The 19,299-nt window shown below is 43.7% G+C and overlaps 1 protein-coding gene across 1 annotated transcript; it reads left to right on the plus strand.

The window, feature by feature from the left end:
* Positions 1-583: 583 nt before the first annotated feature.
* LOC146178985 (tRNA dimethylallyltransferase-like) lies at positions 584-17,741 on the plus strand. The gene is made up of 12 exons (XM_084578686.1): positions 584-729; positions 1,046-1,183; positions 1,655-1,753; positions 1,858-2,108; positions 3,697-3,839; positions 5,350-5,461; positions 5,932-6,050; positions 8,999-9,076; positions 9,356-9,465; positions 13,550-13,664; positions 15,394-15,471; positions 16,759-17,741. The coding sequence occupies exons 1-11, from the start codon at positions 586-588 to the stop codon at positions 15,465-15,467; spliced, it is 1,383 nt and encodes a 460-aa protein (XP_084434812.1). The 5' UTR covers positions 584-585; the 3' UTR covers positions 15,468-15,471; positions 16,759-17,741.
* Positions 17,742-19,299: the final 1,558 nt, after the last annotated feature.

The following is a 19,299-nucleotide window of genomic DNA, read 5'->3' on the forward strand; positions in this document are numbered from 1 at the left end:
TGGGCGGCATTACGTCCTCCCGAAACGGAAGCTGCTGCGGACTCGAGCCGAGAAGCTAGCATTTCCGATTTGAGCGGCCGCTCTCAACATGGTCGTCATGGCCGACGTGGTGTTATTACAGTGTATGTATGACAGTTTGGCGAAGCTGTAGGTCTTGTAGTATTTTTCGGCCCACTACAGTGGAGTTGAGCCGCCAGATCTTGGTCTTCCTGACCGCTTTAGCAATCTCTTCCCAGGTATTATGCATTCCCCTAGCTAGAAGCTTCTCTGTCGACGAGTTGTGGGGGATGCCTAAAGCCCTTTTGAATGACGTTCTGATCATTTTCTCTTTAAAGCCCGTTCAAAACTCGCGCGTTATTAGCACATAGTAGCTAGACCAGCTAGAGGAGAAAAAATACACTTCGCTCGCCTCGATAAGAAATTTTATGCAATCGTTTACCTTTTGTTTTATAATGTGTATTATTTTGTGGTCGAATATTTTTTAGTACACAACAATTACCATTATGTTGTTGTTTTACTAAAATATATTTTAGAAAAAAAATTGGCTTTGGTCTTTTTTTTTTTTTTTTGTTCCTTTGCGCCAAAATGGCAGCTCCCAGTGCGCTGAAGTGTTGTCGAAACCTTCCCCTTGTTGTAATCCTAGGCGCAACTGGGACAGGGAAGTCCAATTTAGCCATAGAAATAGCTTTAAAGTTTAATGGGGAAATCATCAGTGCTGATTCTATGCAGGTAGGCTGTCTAGTCTTGCAGGTTTCGCCAACCTTTCTTCATCTTACCACTCGCGTCGTCTGTCGCGCACACGTAGTTTCAGTCAACGTTAATAGAACTAAGATTGGTTTCAGTGGTGTGGATTGTTTGTAACCTCATCCAAAAAACAGCGCTAACAAACGGGGACGAAAGGAAGAAACCACAGGAACAAGCGCTGTTTCTGTGGTTTCTTCCTTTCGTCCCCGTTTGTTCGCGCTGTTCGCGATGTATCACCAACTCGCCCGCTTAACTATCCTGTTGTTTGTAACGATTGTTCCGTTTTTGTTGACATGTCAAGGTGTACAAGTCACTTGACATCATCACTAATAAGGTGACGCCCGCTGAAAGAGATGCTGCCCCGCACCACCTTCTCGACTTTTTGGACCCTTTGTCGAATTTCACCGTAGCCGACTTTCAAAGCAAGGCACTTGGTGTTGTGAGTCTGATCTTCGCTATCTTGATTTTACTGTTGTAGTTCTTGCCTGCTTTATAATTAGGAAGCTGGCCCCGTATGACAAACGTTTAAAATTTTTGACAATTTTTATTCTGCTGTGCTAATTAGTTTTGCGCGCCTGCATTCATAGTGCGATTACAGCGCATGTTGCTGACGTACGAGTTTAAATAAGTAACGTGAAGTCCGTATTTGCACGTTAATCCTGTTCTCAGAGAAAGCTATATATCCGGAAATACATATCAGTTGCGCTTCTTCTAGCCTGGACCGTAAACATCACCTAAAAAGTAAACAGCTGAAGGCGCGCGGTTACAAGCAAGCTTTTAAAAACCTACGTTGATCGTTGGTGAACCAAGCAGGTTTTGCTAAAATCCTCATTATAACCGTCTTTGAGGGAGCATGCGTTATTTGTCTGGAGTGACAAAACGTTATCTATCTTTCCTGCATCTTATTTAGATTGACAACTTGGTCAACAGACGGAAGCTGCCTATAATTGTTGGTGGCACAAACTATTACATCGAGTCCCTCCTGTGGAAGGTTCTTGTGCGGCCCGAGGTGTGTCATTTTTTTTTTTTCGTATTTGGTATTCTTTTGTCAGCGCGAGCCTGCTTGATATAATTTACCATAATGTAACTTCTTCATTATCATTGCCCTCACAGAAGCAGTCTGATGACCACCTCATATGCAACAGCAATCGCGTCTTAATAAAAGAAGTCATCAACTCATTCCTGAGGTACAAAAGTGACAGTGGCAGAGAGGCTGAGGCAGCTGCAGCTGCATTATTGTCCGAAGTCTCCGACACTGCCATTCTGGAAGACATTTCGACAGAGCGCCTGTACAAGTGCCTGGAGACAATAGATCCTGAACGTGCTCTAATGCTCCACCCAAAGGACCGCCGAAAGATTGAACGGTAACATAATCTATTTTGTGCCAGTTTGAACCAAGCTGGAGCTGCTGAGTGATGTGTAATTATGGAGGTAGCTTGTAAGTTGCGTCACACATCGGGTTTAGTCAGTTTCACTGCTCCCCTTGCCCTATGACATATTGTAACATTGTATCACAAACCTGTTGCTGCTCTCTCAATTTTTTAACAGTCCCATGCAACGCTGTGCTTCAGTTGTCGTCTGAGGGTTGTCCTTGGTCTTTGCCTAAATTTTTCTTTGAAAGGGTTTAAAGCAATAGATGTATAAAGTGTGTCTTGTCTTATAGTAGCAGAACGTTTTTAGTAGAGCTCAAATCAATTACTCAGAATGTGCTCCAATTACCACACCAGGCCGAGTTGGTCTTCTTATGAAAAGAAATCGGCCAAGGAGAGGAGTGTGGATTAGGGGGAAAGGAGAATGAAGAACTAAAACTAGTAGAGAAGGCATTGTGCAAAATCAATGTAGATTTCAGGGCAGTTAGATTAGGAGGGTTCATAGTGGAAGTGGTGTAATGTTTTGAAGGTGTAATGAGTGTGTTTGTCTACAATCTAAGCAGGGCTTGAGCTTGGGAAATTGAGAGGTGAGAGTGTAGTTTAGTGAGAGTGCTGAAGCTCTGTCTGAATTGATGGTAGAACTGGCAGATGGCGTTCTTTATTGGATGTCGGTCATCCCACAATATTTGGCTAGGCCGGTGGGTTGCTGGAAACCAGTCAAGTATCTCACAGGCAAGCTGATGCGCAGCTCATTTTCAGTTGTTGTGCAAGCATGATGCTTTTTTAAAATGCATGGAAAGCTACTTGCGAGTCTGTGCGCAGCATGCTGCTGAGTCAAGGAAAGGCGAGCAAATTTCTGTCAAGCGTGAAGCATTAAGTGATTACGCTACAGTGTGGATGTGTAGGGGTGAGGAATGATGGGCAGCTTGAACTTGTGCGCATCCTGGGTGAAGGAGCGAAGACGTTTTGTGAGGAATAGGTGCAGCTCAGAAGCTGGAGGCATGGGAAGCTAGGTACAAGAAAAGGGGTGAGGTGGGGGAGGGGGAGGTGAAAGAGGATCCATTTTAGTGACCAAGATTAGAATCTTACAGGTGGATATAAACCAACATCATAGGTCAGTAGTTGGAGATCTGCTGTGCAAAGAGTGTGAAGAACGGATTCTAACTTATTATTTTGTTTTATGTGTAAAAGCGAGATAGAGAACTTATTATGAGATACTATTAAGTGTGAGGGATTGGACAGGATAATGAGCCTTAGTTTAGAGGAGGGCAATCTTGGCTGCATGACAGACAAGCTCTGTCACCATATAGCAGATAGAGAGAGCTTGATTGGAAGCATGTACATATCTGTGCATGTCTAAGATATGACAGAGTGAATCTCTGGAGATGGATGATTGAGAGTAAGACAGAATAAATGATGGATTAGCTGGCCTTCTTTAGAGTGAGACCTGGGTCAGCTTTGAAAGGACAATTGGGAATGATGTTAGTTCGCTGCCTGAGATTGGTGCCGACCTTCGCCACCAAGAGTGAGGTGCAGTAAGGAGTGATGCTGTCTTTTATTTTTTTATGTTTTCTCGCTTTAGGAGCCTGCAGGTGTTCCAAGTCCATGGAAGGCCGCACAGCGAGCTCATTGGGGAGCAGCAGCAGCTGGAAGGAGGAAGTTCTCTTGGTGGACCTCTGCGGTTCTCACGACCATGTGTACTGTGGCTGCATTGTGACCAGAATGGTTTGTGCAGATTTTCGCCACCTACGTGCATTTAAATGGGGCTGATCCACATCTGGGAGCTTCTAACTGTGCAACTTAATTATAAATGTTAGATATCACTAGTCTAAAAGTTACAAAGTAATGCAAGCAGTGGCCAAACATATGCCACATATGGGCAACTCACTTTCTTAGTGGCCTACTTTAGCCATTGCATGATGCTGCAAGATGTGGGCTTTAGCGTTGATGATATGGCAGTATACAATCCAGCCTTACGCCCCTACAGAAACATCTTTCTGTTGTCAGATCTAAAATGGAGAAAATGCCGTGAAAAGAGAAAAATCTCATCTTTAATGCTGCTTCCCAGAGTGCAGTTAGCTGCCTGCCGTTGTCTAGAGAAGGGCCGACCACTGCTAAGGGAGACGATGATTCTGCCTTGCTGGTACCAGAACTTTCTTGTGGACTCTGACTGGCCTTTGCGGTGTGCAGTTTTCCATGACTGTGGTGTTTTTTTTGGCAGTAAGTTCTACGTGTGGGGCTTGGAGGCGTGGCTGAGTTGGTCGTGGCTGCTCCAGAATTTTTTTCAGTGCTTACTTGTGCTCTCCTTACTCCTCGTTGTGAAGCCATAGAGTTGTGCCCATGTCACTGAGGATTCGTTGACACTGCAGCTCTTGAATTACTTGTGATCGGTAACATTCATTCACAGTGAGCCAAAGCTATGAGGCTGATTCCTGTGAGTACATATTACTGACAGCATGAATGTGATAAGAATCAGTGACCATTAAAATAATAATGCGACACTGGTATGACTTTTACTTTTGAACGCTGTTTCGGGGAGCCTTCTTGAGTGGAGTCAGCACACGGTGCCAGAAGGACTTAAGGAAATATATTAAGTTTACGGTGCTAATTTTACCGTAAATATGGTGTGAAAATTCTTGTAGGGAAAATTGGGAATAATGTCAGTTTCCTGCCTGACATTGGTGTCGACTTTTTCTAAGAAGTCTCAGGTGCAATAAGGAGTGATGTCTTCTTTTATTTGTTTATATTTTCTCTCATGCTTATTCCATCCACAAGAGCTTTACAGTTTACCCCCCCCCCCCTCTCTCTTCCCTTTCCTTGTTATAATGCAAGAAGGTGATACAGGCTCTAAATTAAAAAAAATAATAATAAATTTATTGACACTGCTTCCTTGGGTACCTGCTTCAAGGCTTTAGGCTACGGTTTGAACTTGGCAAGCATACTTCATTCTCCGCAATAATTAGCTTTTCTAATGTATTTGACGAGTGACGATGCTTTAGGTTAAGTCTAGAGATGTTGCCACACTCCAGAAATTATTGCAAGCTTGATCCCTGCTACATTAGGGGCAAGCTGGCATAGCACATGACTATAAAGGGTATGCTGCAATAGATGTGATATGAACATGGACACTAATCCTCACTGCATAGCTTTTCTTAATAATGTTATACTCATGAATCTGAACATTTAACCTTATTCATACATCTATGTTTCTACAATGCTCCCAACAATAATGCAGTGCTGGACGAGAGACTGGATGCCCGTGTTGACGACATGATCGAAGCTGGCCTCATCCAAGAGATGGAAGAGTTTCACGAGCAGTACAACAAGCATCGCTTGGACCACAATTTGTAAGTTTGTCTTATCAGTAAAGCTTAGTAAACAGAATCGGAAAACAATGCGCTTAGAACATGTTGGAAATCTTCTGAAGCTTTGTATTGTCACTAACATATTCGTTGTTTCTTTCTTCATGTTCATTAGGACTCTTTTTATTTGCTTTGGGCAATCTTATTGTTAGTTGACCAGATGAAATTGATAGCCGATTGATTTTTGTATTTAAGAAGCTGCCAACAGCACTGCCCTGTTTCTGCACTATGCGGTTGGCCTGAAAACCCCATTTTAGAACTGCACTTTAAAAATAAGAGAAAAGAAAAAAGAAAAAGGAGTTGCTTTTTATGTCTGCTTCATGTTCTAAATTCTAAACAATTTAAATTGCAAGACAGAATTGGGAGCTTTTTTTCCTAGCTGATGTTAGCTTTGCAAAGGTCTCTCTCTAATCGCATGATTGTGGCTTTTTCGCTTCTCTATTTTATTCTCCTAGAGAAGCCGACTACACAAAAGGCATTTTCCAGTCAATTGGCTTCAAGGAGTTCCACAAATATCTTCTGATGGACACTGAAGAGAAAGCTTCTCCAAAAGGAAGGAAAGCATTCACTGAAGGTTAGCCTTATTGCAGTTGTACTCAACATATTGTTTTTTTTTAAGTCATCATTAGTGCAAGATTGTCACATTCAAGGTGTAACAGCGCTTATATTGAGCCGACGCTTTAGGTAGTAGCTTTCTCATCTGTTGTATAGCTTCTTATGAGATTCATTTTGAGCACAAGTTTTCATTTTGGTGCTCTTCTTTCTTTCTTTTCTTGAGACAATGTGGAGAAAGTGTTAATACATCACCTCTTTGAACTTGCAGTTACAGGTGTGCCATTTTCGGTGAAATTTTAAATATACAAGAACAAAAGTGTGTATGAAGGTATTGCAGATACTGCAGTGAAACTTCACTTGAACAAACTTCATGGGACTTTATGAAAAAGTGTGTTAAAGTGAAAATTCATAATCTGAAGTGAAATAAGTGCGTGTAAGCTTGTTTTCATTAGCTCCGAGATACATCGGGTGTTCAAGTCATACCTCAACCAATTCATTTGTCACTGCGCTCGTTTCCAAGCAGCAAATGCAAACTTTAGCATCGCTTTTGAAGTTAGGACTGCAATGGTCTTGAAATCAGTCACCGTGTCTAAGATCTCGTCAGCCTTGTCCAGCGCAATGGGTTGCTGGGTGGTAAAGGCCTTTACATTTTCCAATCAGATCATTGCTTCAGCAGATCGTGGTTAAATGAAGCTTCCGATAAATTTAACATTTTTTAAATATACAGTTAAATCTGGTTGTAATGAAATTGTAAACTTTCCACGATTCTTCGTTACATCGAGGTTTTCGTTATATGCAGTTTTTACGTGAAGACTCAAGACAACAATGCATAACGAAAGCGAGATTACGAAATTATTGTAAAGCAGACACCTTGATAGTAATTACAGTAAATCAGAATTATTCGAAGTTTAAGAAGTGGTGAAATATCGGCAAAACTAGTCTTGAAAGCAGACCGCAATGTGATATCGGCCTCGTGGTTGCGGAACGATAGGTTTGCAACGTCCGTTAGGTAGAATATGATGTTATTGAATTTTTGGCTGTCATCCCAGTGGTTGTGAGTACTGACCCGCTCGCATGAGGCCAGCCAGGCTTCCATGTCGTAGTCGCCAGTTTTGCTGAAGATAGGAGGATCCCCCTAGTGCAAAGCTCCAGCGCAGAACACGGGGGATGAGGGGTCGGTTGGACTAGGGGTGGTAGCATCGGTCATTGCTGGTGTCGGGAGTGTGCGGCTGCGGAGCTCCAGGGTGGCAGGAAATCCTCACCTCCACCAAGTGAAAGGGGATTTTAGCTGTGTTTTAACAGGGATAATAGCTTCGTCATTCTCATCCTCGTCTTCGTGATATCATCGCATAGTTCACTACAGTTTGATTAAATACGGGTGTCAAGTGGAGACTCCTTTGGTCGTCGAAAGGCAGTCAGAGCTTATGTTTAGAGCTGGTTGCGTCGCGGGATCAAGTCAGCAAGCGGAGCATGTTGTTTAAATTGCCTAGCGACAGTGGCCGTAACCTTGGAGATAGTAGTGTCCAGTCTTCCAGGTGCAGACTGGAAGCTTCATGAGGTACAAATGACGACTTGGTCAAGAGAACCATCATGCTGACAGTGGCTTGAACTGGCGTTGTGTCTAAAGCGCAGGTGGTGCATTGGCTGTTATGTGCTGATAATGTCGTGAGGTCATTCTCCACAGTGTGGCCGAGGCGTGTGTGGTGGAAATCCTCATAGGTCTACTATCTGTCATTACAGACAAGCTTTGCCACCATGGAAGCATGTGGGATATTTGTTCGATGTGTGCCACATGTGTGCTTTCCGACTTGGGGTGTAAGCACGGGAATCATTGGGACAGCACAGTAGAAGGACAGTAGAACAACAGAGATGCTGATGAAGGGCTGCGCAGCACGGCATTTTTTGTCATAACATACAGCACAGGTGGCTGGGGTGATGGCATTGGCTGCAGTGGTTGACATGTTTTTTCCTGAAAAGCATCCAAGATGGCTCCAACACAGGAGTTGCTTGACCGAATTAAACTTCTGCAGCTCATTGTGCACAATGCTTCTGACAACCTCGCTAAGGGCTGCACCTTCATTGCCGGTCATCGGCATGTGGAAGGAAGTCTACAGGAGTAATATTTTCCAGGCAGCCATAATGCATCAACTTTTTCTGTAGGGCCTGCTCCATGCCTGTCGCATCTCTAATAAAGTTGATCACTGTGCTGGGAGGGTGGCACGCAAACCAAATGAGCAGCTGCGCTTTGACCCCTCTCATAACGCGGTGCCTCCTTTGCTTAGAACGTTGAATGACCAGTGCATGTGAAAAGCCGTGTCGTGTCCTCCATTCATATGGTGGTGCTCTCATTTGGCTATTGCTGCTTTGTGCACAGCAAGGCAAGTTCTGCCCCCTTCTCCCATTCATTTCTGCTGAAGTTTTCGAGCAACTGCCGCTGGAAATCTCATCAGGTGATGATTGCGGACTCGGGGTTTTTTTTTTTTTCAAATCTCGTCTTTATGGCATCCTGAAGAGTGAAATGGACATTGCCACGCTTTTGTTATTCATCCGACCTATTGAACGCAGCGACGGTCCAATGCCTTAATGTCCTCGAACTTTTTGCTATAAAACAATGTGACATACAAGCAGCATGAAGAAGCAGTTGTAGAGAACTTGTAGAGTGATGAATGGTCTGGTTTGCTGCTGTGGACGTTGTATCTTGGGATGCCGTGATGAGATGGTTAAACTCGGAATCTCCGTTTAAACAGCGCTTCGGTATGAACATATGTGGAGCTTGGCGATTTGGTGCCTCTGACTTTCGGCTCATCCTCTCTTCAAACACTTTAGTTTTTGGTAGCACATTATCATCACTGTGTGACTTACTTGAATATGAAGCTCATTTCATTGCATTTGTAAGTTTTTATGAAAAACAAAAGTGACCTTGACTTCTTTCAATTTTTTTTTTACGTGTGCTCATTTTTACTTCAGGGCTGTGGCTCATGAAGCAAGTGACAAAACGGTATTCCAGAAAACAGAAGAAGTGGATCGTGCAGCGCTTCTTGCGAAGTGAGTGCTGTATTCGTCCTTTTCTCTTATTTTTTTTTCAATGGTGGTGACACTGAGTGCTGCCGTTGTGAGATGGTTAACTCAAGACCAGTTCTCCGTTTTACTTACTTTGCTCACCCTCAAAAGAAGGCTGAGAACCAGTGGCAGGCCTTTGCCTTTCCAGTAGTTCATTGTCACTTGGAACATTTTACAGTACACACTTTGTGTTCTTTTTTTTTTTTTTTAATGCTTTTCTTAGCCTATTTCTCTAACCATATTGTAAAATGTTTCGAATCCCAGCTCCAGATAGACAAGTGCCACCAATTTACAGCTTGGACGCAACGGACGTTTCGCGCTGGGATGAAACTGCGAGAGACAAGGCCTTCGATATCATCGCTGACTTCATAGAGGCAAGTGGTATTGTTGCTGCTTATCATGACACAGAGTTAGAGCATACATGCAGGGCAGGAAATTCGCCGTTGGAAAGTTCTTGAAGACTATGCTGGCTAGCATTGCACCAGTAACTGTTGACAGATCTAGGTGCATGCACTAGCGACACCGGATAGCACAGAGCGGTAAAAACTTCCCACATTATGCTTTGCTTGCAGAGCATATTGTGAGATGAAGCACTGGGTGCGCTTTTATTTGTCGGTGCACGCCTAAGTCGGGGACCACTTGAGAACAGAGGTCCAAATGCCCCTCACAGGAGGCCTTCCTTCAGCCAGTGGCATAAACCGATTTTTCCGAGGTTGTAGTTAATCCATGGTTAATTCCATCTAACATGACAAGGAATTGTCCACATATCAAATGCGATGTTATGAAAATCAGTCGATGACATTGGCTGGAGGGCCTTGTCTGGGGATAATTGGCTCCTTCATTCTTTAGAGGTATCTAAATACTGTATGGTACTAACTCTAAGGTTTCCTAAAGGAGTCCAAACATTAAAGTTTTGGTTGTGTGTTTTCTCTGTAATGGTGCTCAACACATTGACGTACATGAATCACTATAGCGTATTTGGCTACAACAGCAAAATAATTTATAATTGGAATTTCTTCTCATATGCTGCTGTTTTTATTCCGAGGTAGGAAGTTAGGATTTGCTAAGCTATTTATGCAGCTTTCTTCCTGGCTTTCCTCACAACCTCTGGTTGCAAAAATACAGCATGAAAATTTGAGCAGTTGCTATGATGTCAAAGGACAAAGTGTAAACTATGTGAGGCTTGAAGAAACTGCAGTGTTATAATCACAGCTTTATCATTTTAACTCACTACAATGCATTGACCAGCCTACCTTAAAAGCCGGAATTACAATGAATGGAGAAACGGTGATTATGCAAACCCGTAGGAACTAGCACTTTACACCTGAAAACCATAGGGCCCTGTCTGAGTCCACTTTTCATTGTTTGGTGCACACCACGCGACCACCATAGACAAGAGTGATGAAGACTGTGCTGTTTTCACGCAACAGCATTGCAGAAGGTGGAGATAAGATATAGATATTTTGATAGCAGTTCTACACTTGCTAGTAATAAGTAAAACCTCATTACAAGAGACACTCAAGGGACCCGAAAAAAATTGTCTCTTGTAACCGAAAATTCTAAAAGCACTGTGTTGATTAGTTTACTGCACCTCAGCATATAAATGCATTCACATGCATTAACAAGAAATTGTTCAGGAAAGCTTGAAGTTATTCATACTAGTATGGTATTTTTGTGAGTGCAGAGTGTATTCCTTCCCAAATTCTGGAGGTAAAGCACTTCACTTTGCAAGCCTTCCTGTTGCTTTAATACCTTTACAGCACTTACATGCTCGTCACCCTCAGATGCTGACACTTTTCCTCTGAAATGTCCTCGTAGTCATCCTCTGTGGAACATGTGCCATTTACTTGTGCGAGAACAGTCTGTAAGCTCTTTGGGAGCACACAAGGTCGACATCTGCAAATGCGAATTCCTCAAAAGATTCTGGTACCTCAGCAGTCTCTTGGATGTTCGCCCGAGCTTCATCTTCAAGGAAGCTTTCCACAGTATCCATATATGGGCCCTCTCACATCATGTCACCACATTTAAAGACTGCTTATTTGAAACGGTTTTCATTTCTTATTCATTTCTCAGGCCATTCCAGACACCTGAAATCACCTGAACAGCAAACTTCGCATCATTTACTATTGTACAGTCTTGCTTCCTGTCGAGCAACAGGCATTCTACCAACCTTGTTTTGTACAGCAACTTGACAGAGCACGCTTTTCGATGGAGGCGAAAAGCAGGGTGCCCATGTGCTGTGCGATGTCAGTGCACGTTAAAGAACCCCAGGTGGTCGAAATTTTCGGAGTCCTCCACTACGGCGTCCCTCATAGCCTGAGTCGCTTTGGGACGTCGAACCCCACAAACCAACTTGACAGAATGCATAATGCCTTTGTCTGTTGGTTGAAGGTAGGGCGCGGAGTTTGGAGTGAAAAATAACTGGTGGCTTTGAGCACGAGAACTTTGGTGCTTTTGTTGCTGCAAGAAGCATCATTCACAAAGAGAAGGACATCAGGATTGTGAGCTTTCATCTTGTAATCAAATTTTGACAGCAAGGAGTTAAAAATGCTGGATGTCATTCATGTATTTTGATTTGCTTCGTAGGTGACAGTAATGCAGTGCCTGTAGCTGAAACAGCGAGATTGTTTGGACTTTCTAATCAAGGGGAAGCACTTTTCAGTTCCTGACATATACAACATAAAGGATGCTGATATGGAACAAAATTTAGCTAAGGGAATCTGAAGTGCATCATGTACGAGTTGGTACGCTTCAGCTGCATTGCATGAGCACACCTGTGTTGTGTCTCTCCTAAATAGTGAAGATTTTACTCCATGGACCTGAAAAAGTTGTCCATAGTAACCGAGTGTCTCTTGTAACCACATCTCTTGTATGCAATATTGTCAACAAGGCAGATGTAGGAAAACCAACCAAACCATTTTCAAATGTCTCTTATAACCGAGTGTCTCTTGTAACGAGGTTTAACAGTATACATAAGTGTTCATTATAACGGCAGCCGGTATGAGTCGCCTCGACTGTGTTGCAGTCTTTCATGCCTCATATAACCAATACTGGCATCTAATGTCACTGATGTCATCGCTTTGTTTCTGAAACAGAAACCAAAACAGCGAGTGAGAAGAAATTCAATGCAAATTATTTGACGATCATGGGCAAATGCCATAGGGTGACCCATGCTTTATTACAAAGAAGAAAGCGTGCAACCGTAATTTGGTGTTTTTGAACTCTAATAGTACCTCTCTTTACTCCTCATGAAACCTCTTTCGTGTTTATATGTAACGATAGGAACCAGCCATTGTGTGATGCTGTATTGTGTGAAAAAAAAACAACAGTAAATCACCCTTTTGCTAGCTGGGCCCATGGCAAAGCATTCCACATGGAGGGAGTTAGATCATCGCCCAAAAACCAAGCACGTGTTGAGCTTCTGCGTAGTGCTCCCCGACGTGAATGAAGTTCAGCATGTTGGTGTGTGCTATTCAAAGAAGTGTTCCTCAGGTTGGCTTTAAGCTGAAGCAGCCAGTAAAAACTTGTTAGCATTTTGAAAAGGGCACACAATCACAAAAACTAACACCTTCTATTTTGGTCAAATGGCAGTCCTTGTCTTTTCTGAGATTAATTTTCACAAATAATTCTTATGTCAGATGTTTGTTGTTGTCGTTGTCATCACCGTCAGCCTTAACTGGCTTCGTTACAGACCAAACGCTTCCCCTAAGCCCTCTCCAGTGCTTGTTGTAGCCATCTTGTCCCCACAGACTTCCTAATCTCATCCACCTATCCGACTTTCTGCCACTGCCTGTGGTGGTTTTCTCTCAGTCCAATATGTTGCCCTTATTGACGAACTGCCATCTTTCTGATTACGTGCACCGCCCATCTCCATTTCTTCTCTTTTATTTCATCTAGAAAGTCATCAATTCACATTCCTTTTCTGATCTGCTTTGCTCTTTTTCTGTCCCTGTCATAAGCTACCATTTTGCATTCCATATCTCTTTTGCATTGTCCTCAACTTAAGTAGAACCCTTTTCATTATAGCCTTCATGACCCCACTCATGCAGGCACTGGGCGATATTCCTGGCCTGCGTCATGCTCTGTACGGAGACGATATCACATCAAATTTTATATGGCGGCAAATGCTTGGCCTGGACCGCAACAACGATACTGGCTAGTTGGTTGTACATATTGAAGATTCAACACACTACCAATAAGGAACTATGCGGCGGCTAACAGAACACAGGCAAAGGCAGTGTCGAGCTTGTGTGGTATTTGTCTCATGAACCGTTGAGTAGTTTCTCTGTGAGCCTGTTAAACCTTCGTTATGTATGCATCGGCCCTCGAGCAAGCTGCATTTTTGCCGATTCACATCTGTTTGAAGGTGCTGCGAAAGACGCAGGCTGTGTCACGAAAAAAACAAAAAGTAAAGCTTGCCTGGTTTAAATTTGCCATGTTTGGTGCTTCATGTTACAGGGCAGGGAGCCTAGCCACAAGCCGGTCCCTCTGCTCGACAGCAACAATAACCAGCCACGTCTGTTCACCTGTGACATCTGCGATGTCTCGGTCATCGGCAACATCACCTGGGAGGGTGCGTTCTCACCTGCTCGACTCCTCTTGACCGAGCAGAGGATTTTTATTGTGCAGGGAAGGTAGAATGCTATGAATTTTGTACTTGTAAAATGTCAAGTTATATTGCTGTGCGATTCTTGTTTCAGGGGTGGGAAAATATTCAAAATTTGGAATACGAATTGAATATGTTATTCGATTCAGAACTTTAAAATGTTCGAAAATTTCCGAACGCGCGAAGCTTCCTCGCACTGCACACTTCATCACAATGCTTCGACGCATGGGTTGTGCAGTGAGGCATCCCCAAAACGTGACGGGGCTGTTTTGTGAAGACTGGACAGGAACCTTCTTTTGACGAAACCAGAAAAAATAAATAAATGTCTGGTTTATCTTGAATGAAGGCATCTATGAAGGCTTGTCAAATAAAATCATTGTGGTACAAACGGTTTTCGGCAGTTTATTCAGGCCCATTCCATAATTCGAGCATTTTTCAACCCACTTGAAGGCCGAATTAATGAGAGTTTATGTTCAGCAGTGATATGACAGCTCCACTAGGTTTCATGCCGTTCCTACCGCTACAAAAAACTAACTGGTACACGGAATCCTCTGTGAAATTTATGCCAGATTTTTCAATTAGGTTATACAACTCAGAGCAATTCTAGTTTAATTTTATTTGCAAATATCGTAGGATTCTGAAATAAATGAGATTAACAGTGCTTGTAATTTTAGTTTTAATTTTTTTTTTCCGCTGATGCTATATTCGATGTTCGAAGGCATTTTTCGCCCCACAGTCGATTCATATTCAAAAATTTCGATATTCGCACACCCCTAACTTTTTTACTTGTAAGAGCAGCACAGTGGACAGAGAGAGCTGTCGTAATAAGCAGGTCCAAAGCAGCACCACAGTCATTGATTGGTCTGCTATTGATGCGGTGCATTAGTCCACATTGATATCTGCACACGCATAGCCATTTTCAAGAGCTCTGCATTTGCATAGCATGTAGTAGCATGTAATTGTAACAGAGTGGGTATTGCCACACAATTTAAGGTATTGAAATGAGCACTCAAGGGGAAAGGAGGGGATTCTTCCTATCGTAGCAAGCCAGTGAGTTTACAGCCGGGTCATTCACACCACTGATGGGTGACGCGGTTCAATGCTGTTGGGTTGCCTTTGCTCGTGGGAACGTGCTTTTCTCTTTTTTTTTCCACCTCGTAAGGCTTATCTGTGTTTGCCCATTCTAAATTGTTGAACCAAAACAAATCTGTTTTTGTTCGTTCTATGGTTGAGGAATCTCTTTGCCGGGTGAGCACATGCTCACGAACCCTATCGAGATGAAGGCAATATTTCAATATTGCCAAATTGGCAGTATTCAGTATTTCATTTGACGGCTTGAAATTGGGGTTGCCATATATGCGTTTAGATGTGGTGGTAGCTTGCAGGGCTAATTATAATAAACTACAGTTTACACATTTGCATCAGCATAATTTCAACTCCTGGCTGTAACTGGTGATGCAGGCACCTTCCTCAGCTATCTCCATAAGCTCATGAAAAATAGAATCATCAAATAATGAAATATCAGTGCTACGTAGCCATTGAGCTCTTAGTCTTCTGTGTGTATGTGTGACAGTGCCTACGGTAACTTTATTCTGTGATGCACTCTTCGAACTCGTTGCAGCGGAGCATTTATGAAAGCAGCTGCAAGATTTTTTGTTTTGTTTTTGCCTTGACATTCTCTCTCTCTCTTTTTCAGCTCACAGGAAATCAAAGAAGCATCTTGCATTAGCAAAGCAGAAGAGAGAGAGACAGGAGAGTGCAATGGCTTAGACAGGTAATACGGACAACAAGAGAACTCAAAAGAAGATTATTAACTTTATGTACTCATCACCTCTAGCCACTATGCTAAGTACTGCGAAAACAGTCTGACAGCTGCACATATTGTGCATAAAAAAAAAAACATTCAGGGGACATTTGAGCTCCGCCTTTAAGGTTATGACGTGATAGCATAGGCTACCAGCCCACATACATATAAGCCCCGCTGTAACCAAGCCGTATGAGCATGCCTGTGTGGTCTGTAGGGTTACGTAAATGCAAGGGTCCTGACAGAGCTGATTGTGATATCACCCTCCCTTGTGAAAGAAGAGGCCTGATTTAGCAGGTCGCACCAAACGTAATGTCAGGCAATCAGATGTCCAGTTAGTGCTCGGTCATGTCAGTTGCTGGCTACCACAGGAGAGCACCAATCGATGCTCGTGACTTTTCGCTCACGGTGCCAGTGCCGGTGGACCCCCCCCATCCGACGCCAGATTTTCAGTGAACGAGGCCTTTAATGCTATCGCATTAAAATTGTCAAGTACTCTAAACAGCACGTATTGGGCCAATTCTGTCACAGTGGGAATTACTGAGAATTTTATGATGTGACCCCGTTAAAGGCCCTACTGCAGAAAATTGAGCATTGTCGGCACTGCTGTAGTCGTGAGACTACAGATGACACAGGTTGGGTGGGGAAGGTGGCCTGCAGAGGCCGCCTCCTTTTATCGAGGGGGTCCCGGTAGCCGCGGCTGCTCGGCTGGTGGTGCGGACTGGTGACATGGCGTGGCTGCTGGGGCTGTTCTAACTCGACACGAGCATTCATGCTTGGGCTCATGGTTAACTTCCTCTTCGCCGTTGACACCACTGGCGCCAAAGGCACATTTGAGAAGCTCTTTTGATATGGGAGAAGGGAGATACACATGCAACACTTACACCTCATAGACGCATTCTTGAGAGTTGGTTGAAGCGAGGCCTCATATCTACGGCGGATAGTATTTCACGTAATGTGCTAGCTTACGCAAGGTGTTGTATTTTATTCTAAAGTATGCAGAGCCAAGCTTGACTGAATTTCAGTACCTGTTGTGAACAGCATCAGTATGATGCATGAGATGAAAACATACCTATCCCACCTTGCACACTTGTGACTAGTGTTGGTGGGCGGAGCATCGATATCGACAATGGCAGCTCTATTTCCACAGCCATGGCATGTATATCCAAGACTGCAAACTGTACATTGTTAGCAGTGTGGCTTGTCAAAAATTTTATGTAAGGAATCACAGCTGAGATTGTGCGTCTTATTTTTCAGGAACTGCTCAAAGGAACCTGCCATGGTACAAGACACCGTTGGGTAGTTTAGGAAGTACAATTGGTTCCGACACGAGCCTCAGGTGTTGCCGCATTTACTGGAATCAGTGATTCAAGCAAATTGTCACCTTTGTCACGATGTGGGTTTACTGTGCTATACCGACACAACTGTGATGAAGCATCTAGCTTAAAAGGCCGGTTTATGCGTGAAGGCATCACTCATGTTCACTTTCAAACAAGTGCAGAACTTCAGGCAAACACACATGACGATAGTGATCAATTCAAACCAGAAGTTAAAATCACCTCCTTGAGCAAGGTCCACATTTTTCTATTGACCGCTTTACAAGACAAAGACGATGATATGGTTCTGTTTTTGAAGTAAAAGGTGTCTTGTTTCCCATGTTTTTCAGGCTTTGGATCTGCCTTTGAATCAGCATACATTGGTGCGAGCATTTTCCAACTACTTGGCACTCGGTTTCTTGGCAATTGGTTAAAGCGACTGATATGGTGTTCATGTGGTAACCAGGTTAACAGGAGAAACTGGCTACTTTGCTGTTCCGTTTTACTTTACTGGCAGTCATTACTACTTCTTATGGAATGTGTTTCCCAAAGAAACACATAGGCTACGAGGAACCCTGTGTGACTTTGGATTAATTTTGGACTACCTGGGGATTTAGGCATGCACTGGTATCGCACTGATCCACTACTGTAGGTCATTACTAAATGTGGCCATTTTCCTTGTCTTTGTTTTTTGTTCTCAAGAACCATGCATGCTCTGCCATGTTTTTGCCTCAATGCAAAGCAGAAAGGGATGGAAGCCAAAACATGTGGGTTTGTCATCAGCGGTTTTTCAAAACTAATAATGTAGTATTTCCTCGATGCTGGAAAGATTTTCAACCCCTGGTTCAGGTGTTAGCCGACGCTGTCACGACCCATGGGTAGCTTTAAGGTGATGAGATGGAAAGGCATAGCAGAGCCAAGGACTACTTCCAGAGACCTGCTTGCATTGGCTGAGCTAGAAGACCCTCTAGTACTCTATATAATGACACTCTTGGTGTGCATTACATTATCATAGCAATCTCTAAGCGAGCACCATTTATCATTTTTTAATGATTAATTGTTGCTACCAGTGGTGGAGCATTTAGAAGTAGACCATTCTCTACACCCCTTGCAAAGGCAGCGTATAGTTACCTTTTTCTTTCAACCAGCCTTTTCTTTGTCCAGCTCTTAGTGTTGTAACCCCATGGTACTCGCTAACGATTTCCCACACAATTGGTAAACACACTCTCACCTCTCTCTTTCGACTCTCTCCACATTCCTTGGGACAAAATACAACCACAGTCAAGCTAGCCTGGAACTACGGGAGCATTGACCAAAAATACACCATTGGTGTATTTTGCAATTGGAAAAACAGCAACCATGTTAACTACGAACAAGATAGAGGCTCACGACCTAAACCGCCAACGATTGCTATGCCCACAGAAGAGCACTGTCTGCGCCGTCGATCCTGGTGGTGTTTATTGTTCGCATTCTCTTAGCCTTGTGGTACCACTAGCACTTCTGTGTCGCCGTCATTTCGGGCTTGCTTCTCCATGACACAGCTTTGCACAGTTTCATACATAGCGTCCAATGCTCCCAATGCTTTCATGCCTCTTTCCACTGCCTGTGTTTGCACTAGAAAAGTAGTTTACCATATGACTAGAAGCACAGACGAGTATATTTCATTATGCAAACTACTTTTAGTTTGCGGAGTCTTTTGTCGGCAGTGGAGAGAAATGCGCAGTATTGGGGCATCTAAAGCTGTGCCACTTTGCCAGCAACTGCAAGTTGGTTGCCTGGCACGTTTGCCATGCCTTGCTCCGTGGCTGGCACCATATATGGATGCGTCTTGTAATGTGAGCAAAAGTGGTATACAACACTCAGCCGGTGGCGGAGCTCGGGAAAATCGCATTGCAAGGCCATCTAGCAATAGCTGTCTGGGATCGAGACAACAGTGGTGGTGCCCCATTTTATCCACAGCATGTGCCACTGTCGCTGTCCCTGTTGCTAGATGACATTTAGATGCAGTTTTGCCCTGCCGGGGTGGTGCAGTGGTTACGGCGCTCGACTACTGTGCCCAAGGAAGCGGGAAGGCTGCGTTTCGATGGAGGCGAAACGGAGTGGCATCCGTGTGCTGAGCGATGTCAGTGCATGTTAAAGAACCCCAGGTAGTCGAAATTTCTGGAATCCTCCAATATGGCGTCTCTCATAGCCTATACTCCGTTTCATACATCAGGTGCAACGCAGCGAAAGCTACGCAAGTAGTCCGCAAGAAAAAAAACAGGAGGTGTATCACTACGCGCTCGTTCTGTAGGCGAGTGGTTCCTGCCGAAACGGGCTCTATTCCGAGCATACACGTTTGCAATAACATGCTTCGCATGCTTAGACATCTTCACAGAGCGGATCTTATAGAAAAATGCGCACCAAAGAACCATTTTCTCAAAAAGAGATGCGCAGCGCGGAGGGCACAGCCAGCGCCATCTGGTGGCACAGTTGGCAAGGT

The sequence above is a fragment of the Amblyomma maculatum genome, chromosome 9 (genome assembly GCF_055883805.1).
Source record: "Amblyomma maculatum isolate TAMU_Amacu chromosome 9, ASM5588380v1, whole genome shotgun sequence".
Taxonomy (NCBI): Eukaryota; Metazoa; Arthropoda; class Arachnida; order Ixodida; family Ixodidae; genus Amblyomma; species Amblyomma maculatum.